General features: G+C 37.2%; 1 protein-coding gene across 1 annotated transcript in view; it reads right to left on the reverse strand.

Moving 5' to 3' along the window:
- The window catches only part of CFAP54 (cilia and flagella associated protein 54), a 299369-nt gene that overhangs the window by 47199 nt on the left and 234556 nt on the right, over positions 1 to 17614 (reverse strand). Inside the window, 2 exon segments of the mRNA XM_055336223.1 lie at positions 6260 to 6427; positions 16518 to 16738. Coding sequence (XP_055192198.1) covers positions 6260 to 6427; positions 16518 to 16738 — 389 coding nt within the window.

The raw sequence follows: 17614 nt of genomic DNA on the forward strand, positions 1-17614 counted from the left end.
AAAGAAAGGCCCCATTACTGCTTCTTTATTGCCCCTCCTCCCTGCTGGCTCCCAACTGCATCCCTTTGAGTCTCATCAAGTAATAAACATAATTCAAGTCTCATTTTAAAACGTGGGCTGGCTTGTAATCCCAACATACTGGGAACTCTGGATGCTAAAAATAGCAAGAAGATGAGGTACAATAAAGCTGAAGGTCCTAAGATATATTCTTAAGACAAATCTGGGCCATCAAACCTCTGGCTGTAGTTACACCTTTTTAAGCTGAGCTGTAGTTATGCATCTCTGAGCCATTCTTCACAACTAATTTTAAAGCTTGTGTCCAGGAGGTTCATTAAAATGATTGCCTCTTGAAGCCTCTGTAGTTTCTGTCTCTAGAAGATACTGGAATTTTTCAAAAGACGTTTAGTTTATAACAAAATTCCAGTGAAGAGCTTATATGTGGTTCTACTATATTCTTCTAAAGATTATCTTGTTAAATAGGATAATACAATTTCTATCCCCATACTTAAAGTTAAACTTTCCCATATTATAAACTTAATCCTCAAAAGTATTGTGGCGTGGAAATATTTAGCCCTTGAAAATTCTAAAAATTTTATGTCAAAATCCCTAGTTCCAGGATTTCTGCTTTGCTGCCACCAGCATCCTTAGCTCCTACCAGCATTTCTGCTTCAGATACTAGATTAACTGAAGAGGACTTAGTAGGTGAATCAAGGGATATTAACTTGCATTGTTAACCCTCTAAGTCCCTGGAAACTCCAACATCTTAGGTCAGATATTAATTTTCATCATCATCCCGCCCAGAGGCTAGATGTGCCTGCAGCCAGGACCATTGTCTGAGGACTCAACAAAGCACCATGCTTAGGAGTGCAGACTTAGAATCAGATTTCTCTAATCCTGATTCCTTGTCAGCTAGCTTTCCTCTGTCCTGTGTCTTAATTTCCTCTTCTGTAAACTGGGGCTGATGATACTACCCACTTCACAGAGTTGTTGTGAAGTTAATATAAGCAAAGTATCTAGAATATACTAAGTTCTACATTCACTATTGCTATTACCTTGTAGTTTTATGAGCTGTAGTCAGTTATTCAATACAAAACTCAACACTAAACACATAAGATAATGATTAGATAAATGTTCAAATACACCAATACTTTAATCATCAAACAAATTTCAGTGTTATCTTCTGAAAAGATAGAATCTCAGCTCTGAGGATATCTAGTCCAAGTCACCATTTCCCATTTTTTTGACTAAAACTTATGTCAGCAACTACATCTTTTATCATGACCCAATACATACATATTTATTACCAAAGAGGGGAAATAAGAAACGGGAAAACCGTGTGTTTTTGTGTCTTTGCTTGTGGCATAAGAAAACCACTTTAGCAATCTGTTTAAATCAGAATTTGTTAGCTGGTGTTCTCTTTTTAATCTCTGACACCAGTTCATGCTTCCATGTTAACTGTCAGACACAATCTTTGATGCATAAAACCCTATTACTCTATCAGCCACAGATATAGTCAAAGCATTAACTTCTTAGATCACTCTGTCTCAGACTGATATGGATATGATACTTGTATGAGCTTGCAAAATGAACTTCATACTTTTCTTCCTTATTATTTAAAATTAGCTGCTTAGGTAAACATTCTATTTCCCAAGTATGTAATCCTTCTGTACCCATACCCTCCCTACATGGATATACTCTTTTATCACTTGGTTGTTTCTCTTGCCAGCAAGTAAATAAATTCTGGCATACACTGAAAATCAATTAATCTGAGAAATTTTCTTTTTTACAACATCGTAAAACAAAAATTTCAGTAAACATTTTTTTTTCTTGTTTTAATTTCTTTAAAAAAAATACTACTCAAGACCCACACAATATTGATTCCATGGTCCATTAGTATTTTTGGATCCACAAATTGAAAACTACATTACTAAATTCCCCAAAAGAGGCTATGCAGATTTATTATTTTTAAATGTATATAGAATATCTGGCAAAAGTTTGATGTGGAAAGTGTGGGAAGGAGAGTACTTTCAAAATGTAAGAAATAGCTTTAAATATTCCTGGGGAGTGATATGTTAAAGTTCCTCTTTTTGTATGAGTAAAAAGAGATATAATTGACCAAGAGTTAGCAGCAGGTTACCAGCCTAAAGAGGCTGAATGAAGAGACCAATGGGAGAAGTGTGCTTGAGAGCAAAGAGAGGTAAGCCCAGGAGGCTTCACAATCTGACAGGGTCACATGGGTCAAGGAGCAACAGAAGCTACCAGAGGCACGGCTAGAGGGGACAGCACTCAAGAGCTGGAAAATTCAAGAGTAGACCAATGCAGAAGGCTAAAAGCAAAGAAAATGCTGAATAGGGCAAAACTATATGGCAATTGTTTTATGGGGAAAAGCCTGAGGCTCTTCTTAGAGAGAGCAGCAATCAAAGGAATGCTATGGTGGGAGGTCCCTCTGCAAATGGCTGTGGTGACCAACTGTTCCATTTTTTAAAGCTTGACCTCTCATAGAGATTCTCCTAGAATGTGAATCACTGTTCTTTCTCCAATTGTTTGGGGATTGATATTAAACTGCTTCTAAATACTTGCCTCCATTTCCTCCTGCTCCCCAATTAGCGCTAGTGCAAAGGTCTTTCCATGCATATGGATATAGATACGGATAAAGATACAGAGTTAGATAAAGATAATAATAAACATTAAAACAAGGAGTGATATATGTGATATGAATTTATGAAGGGCACTTAGAAGCAAACTAAGGTTTTTTTCCGTATATGCTATGCATTTAAATTTTGCTGGTAAGGCACAGTTTACTCTCTTTTCTATACAATGTTGGCAGCTAAAGTATCTATAAGAAGATATTGTTGCTAAACTTTATTTTTTTATTTTTTATTTTTGTTGCTAAACTTTAAAAGAAGACTTTAAATAATGTTTAACAGGTGTATTACATGTATATTTGAAGTTATTAAACTTTAAAACAGTATAATAATTTTAAAATAATTTCAGATAATAATAAATGCCAACTATTATTTATTGAGGCTAGACATTTACCCAATTGTCTCTCTTTCTCTCTTTTTTCTTAAGATTTTATTCATTTATTTCTGTGAGAGAGAAAACATGAGTTGGGGAGAGAGGCAGAGGGAGAGAGAGAGAAGCAGACTCCCTGCTGAGCAGAGAGCCCGCTGACAACAATGTGAGGCTGACTTTGGGATCATGACTTGAGCCAAAGGCAGATGCTTAACCAAGTAAGCCACCTAGAAGCCCCTACCCAAATTATCTCTAATTACAGAGGAGGGTAACTATGATACAGGAAAGTTAACCAATCTACTGAAGAACACAAAATTATTAAGTGACAGAGCTGGGATTCCAACCCACGTAATTTGGCTCTAGAGTCTGTGTTCTTAACCGCTATACTAATATAAGCAAAATAAATAAAAACAAAACCATTCCCAGTAAAATTTTACAAAGACAAAGAGAAAATTTCAAAAGCTGCTAGTGAAAGAATTCAATACTTTAAAGCAATAAAAGTCTCCCAACAGCAACAATGGAAATGAGATGATATTTTCAATGAAATAAAATAATTTCCAATCTTAAATTATTTACTCCATAAAAATTTATTTCACAAATAAATGTAAAATAATGACACTTGTCAGGCAAACAGAAATTGAGTGTTTGCCTCTAGAAGATCCTCACCAAAGGAAATCCCAAAGTATATACTTCAACAGAAATAAGTGATCCTGGATAAAATGTCAAAAATGCAAGATGGGGTAAAAAAACAACAAAACAAAAAACTACAGTAAAAACAGAGAAAATTCTAAATGAAATAACTCTTGTATAAAGCAATTAAAACTATTATTTTGAGTTAAAAAAGAAAATGTACAGTAATATCATATAAGTCATTAAAGGTAAAAAGATATTCATTAACTTTAGGCTTTGATAATTATGTAGGTTGTCCTGAAGGTAACCACTAAAAGCACTGAAAAAAGTGTATAATTTCAAAACTCATAGATGAAAAACAGATGATAAAAATAATCCAAAATAAGGGAAAAGAGAAAAACAGAAGAGCTGAGACAAGTAAAAACACAAAATAACATGACAGATTTAAAACCAAATCTATTAGCATTTACACTAAATGTAAATGTATTAAATTCCCCAGTCAACATATAATGTCAGACTATATTTGAAAATATTCAAGTGCATGTCTTTGGTAAAAACAATTAAAATGCAAGAACACAAAAGGGTTGAAAGCAAAAGGTTGGAAAAAGATATACTGTGAAAATAAGCACAAGAAAGTCATATCAAACAAGGCAGACTTTATGAGGGTAAAACATTATTACAAAAAGGCCACAAGTCATATCAAAATGATAAAAATGCTCAGTTCACCAAGAAGACACAGAGTTAAACTGACTGCACAGTCAGAACACAGTTGCAAATTATGTAAAACAAAATTATGTAAAACAAAATTTGACAGAAGTAAAGGAAAGACTAAACAATAAGAATCACTGCAAGAGATTTAAATATACTTCTTTTAATAACTGATTTTTAAAAATTAAAGGTAAACAAGAAAAGAGGTTTGAACAAGACTAACCAACTGACCTATTGGATATATATATATATATATATATATATATATATATATATATATATATATATATATATATGAACACTGCCCCGGTGACTGAGGACTGCACATTCTTTTTAAGAGCAATGGAATATTTATATAATAAATCTTTCCCTGGAGAAAAAAAAGCAGGTTTCAACAATATCAATCACGTAGAGCATTTTTTTTATTATCACAGAACATAATCTAAGAATAAAAAATAAAAGATAACTTTCTAATATAATATACAGAATATATATAAGAATATATATAAGTTCTGTGTAATTTGGAATGTAAAAAACACATGTTGAAATGAGTCAAAGGATATATCATAACTAAAATTTTAAAATTATTTTAACTGAACAATACTGATAATACTATAATAAAGACTTGTGAGATGAAACCAAAGTAATGTTTAGAAAAACTCATAGTCTTAAAATGCATACATTAGGGAAGAAATGACTGAATATTAAGCCAAACATCTATCTCAAGAAGTCAGCAGTTAGAAAAAGAATACAAAACAAAACAAAAACAAAATAGAAGAAAGATATATAGATCAGTGAAATAAGATTAATTAATGAGAAAGCTCTGGTGACAATGATCAAGAAAAAAATACATAAACCACCAATGTAAGAAATAAAAAGTGAACTTCAATATAAATACACTGGAGAGATTAAAAATATGATAAAATTTTTAAATAAAATGAAAAAATTCCTAGATAAAGCAATTTAAACAAACCTGACTCAAGAAGAAACAGAAAACTCCAATGTTCTATAAATAGGGGTGATAGTCAAAATATTTAATACTTGGTTTGACATGGACACTAACCATTAGAACAGATATTGACCCAATAAGAATTAATAACACGTCTGGTATCTAGTAAATGAATACTAGTGCTTAACAACTGCCCCTACCTATTGAGAATTATATTACTAGTTTTCTATTTTCTCACAAATTAAACAAGTCAGATTGCTTTACTGATGAGTTCCTATCAAATATCTGAGGAGAAAAGTTTACTCCAAACTTACAGAAATGTCACCAGAGCACCAGAGAATAGAAAAACATGATTATATTTATCATGAATTTATAAGTCTAACAAAATCTTGATACAAAATATATCTGGCAAAGATAGTATGAATATGAAAATTTGTAACCCAATATTACTCTTAAACAGTGGCAAAAACCCAATACAAAACATTAGTAAACTGAATCTAGTAAAATTAATACATGACCAATTGGACTTTATCTCAAGAATACAAGATTGATTTAACATTTAAACTGAGATCAGTTAGTATATTTAAAAATTCTAAAATCATCTTAATGACACAGCAAAAGATTCTGATAAAATTTCTTAGCAAGTGGACAATAGAAAAAACTTCCTTAATGTGAAAAAGAATGGCTACAAAACAAAAGTTAAAATCATATATTATGGTGACACATTAGAAAGTTTCCCTTAAAGATTAGGAAAAAGGAAAAATGATCAACCCAAGTCAGACTTTTCCTGATTTCTTAGTTATTTTCAGATTTATTCTACTAGACAACATAGGCTCTAAATTGCTGTATATTCTCACCTATATGACAAGGGGAGGTATTCTCTATTTTCAAGTTATAATGGTCAAGTTAAACTTTATATTTAAATATAGGCTTTAGCTTTGTGATTATATTACATACCAGAGGTTCTGTGTCCTTTGGAGGTCTTTCTAGAGGGGGAATGTACCACTGAAAGCAAAGTTCTTTGTTTAAATCTTGTATCTTCATATCTGATGGCACATCTGCAGAAGACGGGCCGGTAGAGAGCTTTAATGATAAATTGGAGTGTAGAGAACTGTCATGACATAACTAGGGAAAAATAAAAAACAATTTAATTGTTGGTAATAAATTCATTCAATATCTAAAACATTCGTTCAATATCCATTCAGTATTGGCTACATTATAATACTCTGGGAACTTTGTTTTATGGGTGTAGCTTTATAAAACTGTTCCCAGTTATCAGAGAAGATTCTCCTACAAAAAATATGCTTCCAAACCCATGGGACTCAGGGTGCCTGGGTGGTGCAGTTAGTTAAATGTCCACCTCTGGGTTTCAGTTCAGGTCCTGATCTCAGGGTTGTGAGATCAAGCTCCACAATAAGCTCTGCACTATGCGCAGAGTCTGCTTGAGATTCTTTCTCTCTCTCTCAAATAAATAAACAGATATTTTTAAAAAGCAAAACAAAAACAAACGACAACTATGGGACTCAACAAATGTCATCCAGTTTGGTGACTCTCCCAAAGTAAAGATCTAGAGAGGAAAATGTCAATGGTATCCTTTTCAGTCTTAAGACCAACTCAGGTCACTGGGAACATCTACTTTTTTTTCTTGTTTATTCTATGGTAAATGAACTGAAGATATGATTTTAAATAATATCCACTTTCCACCAGCATTTGTGTCATATGCAAAATAAGACACAGTTTTTGCTGAAAATATTAAAATCAATTGCTCTCATTCCCTCTTTACATGAACATAGCTGATTTGTAAATTCAGTCTTGGTGAATCTGGGCCTAGCTTTGATGCAACCAGGTCCCTGAATCAGAAATTTTCAGGGAGGAGGAGGGGCAAGATGGTGGAAGAGGAGGGTCCCCAAATCACCTGTTCCCACCAAATTACCTAGATAACCTTCAAATTATCCTGAAAATCTACGAATTCGGCCTGAGATTTAAAGAGCGAACAGCTGAAACGCTACAGTGAGAAGAGTTCGCGCTTCTATCCAGGTAGGAAGACCGGGGAAAAGAAATAAAGAAACAAAAGGCCTCCAGGGGGGAGGGGCCCCGCGAGGAGCCGGGCTGAGGCCGGGGCGAGTGTCCCCAGGACAGGAGAGCCCCGTCCCGGAGAAGCAGGAGCTGCACCAACCTTCCCAGGCGGAAAGGCCTCGCAGGGAGTTGGAGCAGGACCCCGGGAGGGCGGGGATGCCCTCGGGCTCCCTGGGACTCTAACAGACACCTGCGCCCCGGAAGAGTGCGCCGAGCTCCCTAAGGGCTGCAGCGCGCACAGCGGGACCCGGAGCAGCTCGGAGAGGCTCGGGCAGCGGCTCGCGGAGGGGGCTGCGTGGCCGTAGAGCGAATCCAACAGCGCAGACCGGGAGCACAGGGCGCCAGGACACAGCCCAGGATCCAGCCTCCCCCTGGGACAGGCAGAGGCCGGGAGGGCCCAGGACAGCAAGGAAGACCCTGCCCGGAGCTGAACAGATCAGGGGCCCCGCCCCGGAGCCTCCAGGCCCTGCAGACTGAGAGCTCTGGAGCTACTGCGGGAGCTGACTCCAGGGTTCCAGAGCTGGCCCCGCCACTGCGGTTGTTCCTCCTGGGACCTCAGGGGGTAAACACCCCCACTGAGCCCTGCACGAGGCAGGGGGTAGAGCAGCTCCCCCAAGTGCTAACACCTGAAAATCAGCACAACAGGCCCCTCCCCCAGAAGACCAGCTAGACGGACCAGTTCCAGGGGAAGTCAAGGGACTTAAAGTATACAGAATCAGAAGATACTCCCCCGTGGGTTTTTTTTTTTTTTTTGATTTCTGATTGCTTCCCCCACCCTTTTTTCCCCCTTTCTTTCTTTTTCTCTTTTTCTTCTTTTTTCCTTTTTTCTTCCTTTATTCTATCTCTCTTTTCTTTCCTTCTTTCTCTTTTTCTCCTTTTCCCAATACAACTTGTTTTTGACCACTCTGCACTGAGCAAAATGACTAGAAGGAAAACCTCACCTCAAAAGAAAGAATCAGAAACAGTCCTCTCTCCCACAGAGTTACAAAATCTGGATTACAATTCAATGTCAGAAAGCCAATTCAGAAGCACTATTATACAGCTACTGGTGGCTCTAGAAAAAAGCATAAAGGACTCAAGAGACTTCATGACTAGAGAATTTAGATCCAATCAAGCAGAAATTAAAAATCAATTGAATGAGATGCAATCCAAACTAGAAGTCCTAACGACGAGGGTTACAAGGTGGAAGAACAAGTGAGTGACATAGAAGACAAGTTGATGGCAAGGAGGGAAACTGAGGAAAAAAGAGACAGACAATTAAAAGACCATGAAGACAGATTAAGGGAAATAAACGACAGCCTGAGGAAGAAAAACCTACGTTTAATTGGGGTTCCCGAGGGCGCCGAAAGGGACAGAGGGCCAGAATATGTATTTGAACAAATCCTAGCTGAAAACTTTCCTAATCTGGGAAGGGAAACAGGCATTCAGATCCAGGAAATAGAGAGATCCCCCCTAAAATCAATAAAAACCGTTCAACACCTCGACATTTAATAGTGAAGCTTGCAAATTCCAAAGATAAAGAGAAGATCCTTAAAGCAGCAAGAGACAAGAAATCCCTGACTTTTATGGGGAGGAGAATTAGGGTAACAGGAGACCTCTCCACAGAGACCTGGCAGGCCAGAAAGGGCTGGCAGGATATATTCAGGGTCCTAAATGAGAAGAACATGCAACCAAGAATACTTTATCCAGCAAGGCTCTCATTCAAAATGGAAGGAGAGATAAAGAACTTCCAAGACAGGCAGGAACTGAAAGAATATGTGACCTCCAAACCAGCTCTGCAAGAAATTTTAAGGGGGACTCTCAAAATTCCCCTTTAAGAAGAAGTTCAGTGGAACAATCCACAAAAACAAGGACTGAAGAGATATCATGATGACACTAAACTCATATCTGTCAATAGTAACTCTGAACATGAACGGGCTTAACGACCCCATCAAAAGGCGCAGGGTGTCAGACTGGATAAAAAAGCAGGACCCATCTATTTGCTGTCTACAAGAGACTCATTTTAGACAGAAGGACACCTACAACCTGAAAATAAAAGGTTGGAGAACCATTTACCATTCAAATGGTCCTCAAAAGAAAGCAGGGTTAGCCATCCTTATATCAGATAAACTAAAATTTACCCCAAAGACTGTAGTGAGAGATGAAGAGGGACACTATATCATACTTAAAGGATCTATCCAACAAGAGGACTTAACAATCCTCAATGTGGGAGCTGCCAAAATATTTAAACCAAAATGAAGAAATACTTAGATAATAATACACTTATACTTGGTGACTTCAATCTAGCTCTTTCTACCCTCGATACGTCTTCTAAGCACATCTCCAAAGAAACGAGAGCTTTAAATAATACACTGGACCAGATGGATTTCACAGATATCTACAGAACTGTACATCCAAACTCAACTGAATACACATTCTTCTCAAGTGCACGTGGAGCTTTCTCCAGAATAGACCACATACTGGGTCACAAATCGGGTCTGAACCGATACCAAAAGATTGGGATCGTCCCCTGCATATTCTCAGACCATAATGCCTTGAAATTAGAACTAAATCACAACAAGGAGTTTGGAAGGACCTCAAACACTTGGAGGTTAAGTACCATCCTGCTAAAAGATGAAAGGGTCAACCAGGAAATTAAGGAAGAATTATAAAGATTCATGGAAATTAATGAGAATGAAGATACAACCGTTCAAAATCTTTGGGATGCAGCAAAAGCAGTCCTGAGGGGGAAATACATCGCAATACAAGCATCCATTCAAAAACTGGAAAGAGGGATCTCTGGGTGGCGCAGCGGTTTGGCGCCTGCCTATGGCCCGGGGCGCGATCCTGGAGACCCGGGATCGAATCCCACGTCGGGCTCCTGGTGCGTGGAAACTGCTTCTCCCTCTGCCTGTGTCTCTGCCTCTCTCTCTCTGTGTGTGACTATCATAAATAAATAAAAATTAAAAAAAAAAACAAAAACTGGAAAGAACTCAAATACAAAAGCTAACCTTACACATAAAGGAGCTAGAGAAAAAACAGCAGATGGACCCTACGCCCAGCAGAAGAAGAGAGTTAATTAAAATTCAAGCAGAACTCAACGAAATCGAGACCAGAAGAACTGTGGATCAGATCAACAGAACCAGGAGTTGGTTCTTTGAAAGAATTAATAAGATAGATAAACCATTAGCCAACCTTATTAAAAAGAAGAGAGAGAAGACTCAAATTAATAAAATCATGAATGAGAAAGGAGAGATCACTACCAACACCAAGGAAATACAAATGATTTTAAAAATGTATTATGAACAGCTCTACGCCAATAAATTAGGCAATCTAGAAGAAATGGACGCATTCCTGCAAAGCCACAAACTACCAAAACTGGAACAGGAAGAAATAGAAAACCTGAACAGGCCAATAACCAGGGAGGAAATTGATGCAGTCATCAAAAACCTCCCAAGACACAAAAGTCCAGGGCCAGATGGCTTCCCAGGGGAATTCTATCAAACGTTTAAAGAAGAAACCATACCTATTCTACTAAAGCTGTTTGGAAAGATAGAAAGAGATGGAGTACTTCCAAATTCATTCTATGAGGCCAGCATCACCTTAATTCCAAAACCAAAGACCCCACCAAAAAGAATTACAGACCAATATCCCTGATGAACATGGATGCAAAAATTCTCAACAAGGTACTAGCCAATAGGATCCAACAATACAGTAAGAAAATTATTCACCATGACCAAGTAGGATTTATCCCCGGGACACAAGGCTGGTTCAATCTCGTAAAACAATCAATGTGATTCATCATATCAGCAAGAGAAAAACCAAGAACCATATGATCCTCTCATTAGATGCAGATAAAGCATTTGACAAAATACAGCATCCATTCCTGATCAAAACTCTTCAGAGTATAGGGATAGAGGGAACATTCCTCGACATCTTAAAAGCCATCTACGAAAAGCCCACAGCAAATATCATTCTCAATGGGGAAGCACTGGGAGCCTTTCCCCTAAGATCAGGAACAAGACAGGGATGTCGACTCTCACCACTGCTATTCAACATAGTATTGGAAGTCCTAGCCTCAGGAATCAGACAACAAAAAGACATTAAAGGCATTCAAATTGGCAAAGAAGAAGTCAAACTCTCCCTCTTTGCAGATGACATGATACTCTACATAGAAAACCAAAGCCTCCACTCCAAGATTGCTAGAACTCATACAGCAGTTGGGTAGTGTGGCAGGATACAAAATCAATGCCCAGAAATCAATGGCATTCCTATATACTAACAATGAGACTGAAGAAAGAGAAATTAAGGAGTCAGTCCCATTTACAATTGCACCCAAAAGCATAAGATACCTAGGAATAAACCTAACCAAAGAGGTAAAGGATCTATACCCTAAAAACTATAGAACACTTCTGAAAGAAATTGAGGAAGACACAAAGAGATGGAAAAATATTCCATGCTCATGGATTGGCAGAATTAATATTGTGAAAATGTCAATGTTACCCAGGGCAATTTACACGTTTAATGCAATCCCTATCAAAATACCATGGACTTTCTTCAGAGACTTAGAACAAATTATGTTAAGATTTGTGTGGAATCAGAAAAGACCCCGAATAGCCAGGGGAATTTTAAAAAAGAAAACCATAGCTGGGGGCATCACAATGCCAGATTTCAGGTTGTACTACAAAGCTGTGGTCATCAAGACAGTGTGGTACTGGCACAAAAACAGACACATAGATCAATGGAACAGAATAGAGAACCCAGAAGTGGACCCTGAACTTTATGGTCAACTAATATTCGATAAAGGAGGAAAGACTATCCACTGGAAGAAAGACAGTCTCTTCAATAAATGGTGCTGGGAAAACTAGACATCCACATGCAGAAGAATGAAACTAGACCACTCTCTTTCACCATACACAAAGATAAACTCAAAATGGATGAGAGATCTAAATGTGAGACAAGATTCCATCAAAATCCTAGAGGAGAACACAGGCAACACCCTTTTTGAACTCAGCCACAGTAACTTCTTGCAAGATACATCCACGAAGGCAAAAGAAACAAAAGCAAAATGAACTATTGAGACTTCATCAAGATAAGAAGCTTTTTCACAGCAAAGGATACAGTCAACAAAACTAAAAGACAACCTACAGAATGGGAGAAGATATTTGCAAATGACATATCAGGTAAAGGGCTAGTTTCCAAGATCTATAAAGAACTTATTAAACTCAACACCAAAGAAACAAACAATCCAATCATGAAATGGGCAAAAGACATGAACAGAAATCTCACAGAGGAAGACATAGACATGGCCAACATGCACATGAGAAAATGCTCTGCATCACTTGCCATCAGGGAAATACAAATCAAAACCACAATGAGATACCACCTCACACCAGTGAGAATGGGGAACATTAACAAGGCAGGAAACAACAAATGTTGGAGAGGATGCGGAGAAAAGGGAACCCTCTTACACTGTTGGTGGGAATGTGAACTGGTGCAGCCACTCTGGAAAACTGTGTGGAGGTTCCTCAAGAGTTAAAAATAGACCTGCCCTACGACCCAGCAATTGCACTGTTGGGGATTTACCCCAAAGATACAGATGCAATGAAACGCCGGGACACCTGCACCCCGATGTTTCTAGCAGCCATGTCCACAATAGCCAAACTGTGGAAGGAGCCTCGGTGTCCATCGAAAGATGAATGGATAAAGAAGATGTGGTTTATGTATACAATGGAATATTCCTCAGCCATTAGAAATGACAAATACCCACCATTTGCTTCAACGTGGATGGAACTGGAGGGTATTATGCTGAGTGAAGTAAGTCAATCGGAGAAGGACAAACAGTGTATGTTCTCATTCGTTTGGGGAATATGAATAATAGTGAAAGGGAATATAAGGGAAGGGAGAAGAAATGTGTGGGAAATATCAGAAAGGGAGACAGAACATAAAGACTCCTAACTCTGGGAAACGAACTAGGGGTGGTGGAAGGGGAGGAGGGCAGGGGGTGGGGGTGAGTGGGTGACAGGTACTGAGGGGGACACTTGACGGGATGAGCACTGGGTGTTATTCTGTATGTTGGTAAATTGAACACCAATAAAAAATTAATTTATTAAAAAAAAGAAATTTTCAGGGAGCATAAAGTGTAGAATGCAATTGGAAATTTCATAAATTATTTAGTTTTTTAAAAGTAGCTGAGAAAGCAAAGCATGGTTTCTGCCCAAAAAATAACGGTCTAGCCAGAGATATAATAGTGATAATAATACCTCAAATCTGAAAAGAACCTTCTTTAATGGAGTGCAAACTATTGTCAAAATTAACTTGTTGTAATTCCCAAGATTATAGCATGGTATCTGGGAAGCAATTCTTCCATGGAACTTTTGACATCTAAGGTTATCTTAAGGTTTGATGAAGGGGAACATTGACGTAGCCAGTAAAAAATGCCTGGCATTTCTGCAAGGCTTTGTACCTTCCACTATTTCTGAGCGTATTCAAGATATAATAAAACACTGTCAGTGAGAGTCTTCAAAATAAAATAAAAAGAGAAATAAAGACACTGACCTTTCAAGTTGTCTACTGATTAAAGAAAAAATATGTCATGACTGAAAGGTAATATTAAAGAAGAAAACTTTCCAAAAATATCTAGAGACTATCATCATAAAAGTATATAAGCCAAAATCCTCATTTATTAGCACTATGATATGAAAAGCATGAGCAAAATAAACAATGAACAAGATCATTAGTTTTAAATAATCATTTAAAAGTGCTCAACAAAGATTAATTCTGTCAGGCAGTTCACCAAAAAGTCAGGTAAATAATCGATTCAAAAAATAATTTCTCATATTTTTTCATATCTGAGTGCCTTTCAGAGGTTCTGACAACTATTTTAGCAAAGAAGTCATATTTAATAACTAAAGAAAAAATAAGGAAAAGATTTACTATTTCAATGTATACAGCATTTACTAACATGACGGTCTATGAATGCTAAATTTTAACAAAAGTCAGTATCAAAATAGACAGTAATTTTCCATTATCTTTAAAAAAACATAAACTTCAATCACTAATGAAATTAAGTATATATGCTAATTGATGGACTATACACTGAATATTTTCGATATGTTTGATTTATTCTTTGAAAGAAATGAAATAACAGTCCTACCAGGAGAAGTCTTGTTTGCCACAGTCCTATAAACAACAAATCACTTTATACTAGTCAATTATTTGACCTTACAACACAGTCTAAACATGAATAACCCTGCATTGTGCATAATTTTAATCGTATCTCTTTTTCTTGGAATTTTTAATGTAATTTGTTTGGCACCTTTGTTTTTCCATGACAGAGCTTCAATAGACCTAACAATATGCAGACGCACACACTGATGAGCCTGGCACCTAGCAATGATCGCTCTGGAAAGACATCTACTTCTTTGTGGAGGAAAAACAGGATTAAGTATCAAATTATAGAAAGAATTTGATTGAAATAGCCTCCTGAGTGATTAAAAGCTCAAAAACGTTATTATAAAAATCAGCCAAGCTTGCAGTTTATTTAAAAAAAAAAATCCAAAAGGCTCTATGCTCATTAGCTGTCTACCCCAGTGAAACGAACACATGATGAGGTGGCTTGCACCTGTCAGACAAGTGACAGTGATCTCTAGAGCTGATTATTCTGGGAAAGTGTTACACTAATTATTTTTTTTTAAAAGAGCAAACAGAGTACAACAATCTTTGATAACGCTGCTGCCATTAGAAATGTCACAAAAATTTACAATGCATTCAAGGTTCTACATTTGGAACATCATGCTTAGGAAATGGGTAATGTTAGGCTGCCCTTAATCCTAAAATACTCAAGTAGAGTTCTTTTCAGAACAGTATTTAAGAAATCACACCTATTAGTTTCCAGACTCATACAAAATAATCACAAGAATACATTCACTAAAACTATAGTTCATCTTCTCATTCTCTGCCTCCTAGGCCAGAATTTCTGAGGCATCTGCAACACATGGCAGTTATCCCCAAAAGTAGTCAGAATTTCTGGAGGGGTGAATCGGGATCTGGTGTTAGATGGAAATGATTTTACCCCATTCCTACTGCTTACTACCCTACAGAGTGCCAGACATTCATAGTACATTACTGGCCTTTCTGCTTCCTTTCACTCCCTTCCCCTGGAGAGCTACTTGATTGGTGAATTTGGGGAAAAAAATGTTGGATATGTATAGCTATGTTGTTTCTTCTTGGAAAAGAAAGAGAATGGTTTGTAGGGAGTGAGTGTTCTCTTTGTAGGGAGTGACTATCCTCTACTTCTTCATGAGACAGATTTTAAAGGGGACTGTATCCACACAGATTTTAAGGGGGCCTGTAATGACCAAACCAAACAAACAAACAAACAAAAAAACAAACACAACTGGATTGGTAAAATCTGTCCATTTTGCTGTTTGCTTTTAGGAAGACCATTTACCAGTAAATATAAATAATATCCTGCAAGGTCAACATTATGACTCATAAGGGTGGGTAATTTTTTAATCCCAAACTCTTAAACTCTTTATTTCTCAAATGACTTATAATGTGGGCAAGAAAGAGGGATGTTGAATATTGGGCGTGCTCATCCCTAGTATCTGGGAACTAATTCAAAAATCCTCCCATGTGGGTTCTAATACACTGCCCTGAGAACAACTCCATAACCCTAAGAATCACATTTAAATGAATTCTTAAATATCTTAGTAGATCTTCCACTGCTTTTTAAAATCACAATTTATTAAGTTACCTCACTCTTTGGCTGAAAAGAGTGATTTTTTAAAAAATATTATTATCTACCCAGCAATCTAGCAGGATAAGATAACCAAAATTTCTCAGTTTGGAAGAAGTCACATTTTCAGGTCACTTCTCTAGGATATGAAATATGGGCAAGTCTGGTATGGACAAGTCTATAATCATAAAAATGAAAGCACTATATGATGGATTCCAAAGTCAAGATAATTGAAAATAAAGGACTGATTTTTTGTTTGGGAAGAATTCAATGGAAATGACTTGATTTTTTCATTTCATAAATACATATTGGAAATTTATAATACACTATGTCCACTTGAGTTTTCTCAAATGTGCTTCCTTCAGAAATATACTGGTCCTAAGAAGTTTTATAAAAATATATAATGTTTGGAAACAGTACCTTGACTGAGTCATGTAAGATATTTTCTGAAAAACCAGAGTTTTCCAATCCTTGACATAGTTCTTTTGGAAATTCATCAATACAGGAGGAAGAATACAGCTGTAAAAATCTTTTAAGGAAAAAATGCATTTCTTTTTGGCGTAAAATCAGCCCAGAGTTGAAAAGGGATGTGAGAAGTGTGTCATCTGGCAAAGAAATTCCAGATCCTGGCTTTGGAGATGCTTAGGGAAGAAAAATACCTTAATTTAGAATCATGTTAGGTAACAGAACAGTCTCAGTATTGTTGATATTTGCTCATTAACTGCTATCGCTGTAATTCACACCACTTCAGCTAGTGTCTGTCAGTGTAATTCTTCCATTTTTTAAGCTTATACACTCATGGAATTGCTTCTTGCCCCAGGAATGAAAGAAAATTTCAGAAGGATATGAGAATATTGCTTTAAGCTTTAAGTCTTGACAATGCAAAATATTCTATGTAGTCATCTTATTTGGGACTCATCCCAACAAAGATCTTAAAGCAAGAATTTAGGTGCAGGTAATTTATTTGAAAAGTGATCTTTAGGAGCGTAAGTGAGAGAATGAACAAAGTGTGATGGAGAAAATAGCCAATGAAAGTGAGTTAATGGGTGGGCTGCAGCTTTGGACAAGAAGGGCTCAGTCCTGCTGAGGACCTTCTGGAAAATCACCTGTAGAATCATCTGGGACCGGGAAGGTAGAATGTTTTCTATGGTTCCCTACCTCATTAGTATGTGTGGAATCCCTGGCACTTAGGGCTGTCCTGACAGTGGGCTGAGTAAGTCTCAGTAGTTTCAGGAAGAGCCCAGAGCAGAAAAGGAGTAAAATGTGGGTGTGTGACATGTCAAGTGCCAGCAGGTGAATTCAAAGGTGAGCTGAGTTGCTATGGGGCATGCACTGCCAGAGTGTGCTGTACTGGCTCATGTCCACATCCTTTGCCATTGAACTTCTTTTATTCTTGCCTTTTTCATAATGTACCTTTTACACTTGACACCTTTCTGAGGCTTGTCTATCCCACTGCTAACACCTTGTAGCTGTGCTTAGTCGCTCTGGCTGGTTTCTCCACTGGGCCCTGACATGGG

Source organism: Nyctereutes procyonoides, unplaced genomic scaffold, assembly GCF_905146905.1.
Source record: "Nyctereutes procyonoides isolate TBG_1078 unplaced genomic scaffold, NYPRO_anot_genome, whole genome shotgun sequence".
In the NCBI taxonomy this organism is placed as follows: Eukaryota; Metazoa; Chordata; class Mammalia; order Carnivora; family Canidae; genus Nyctereutes; species Nyctereutes procyonoides.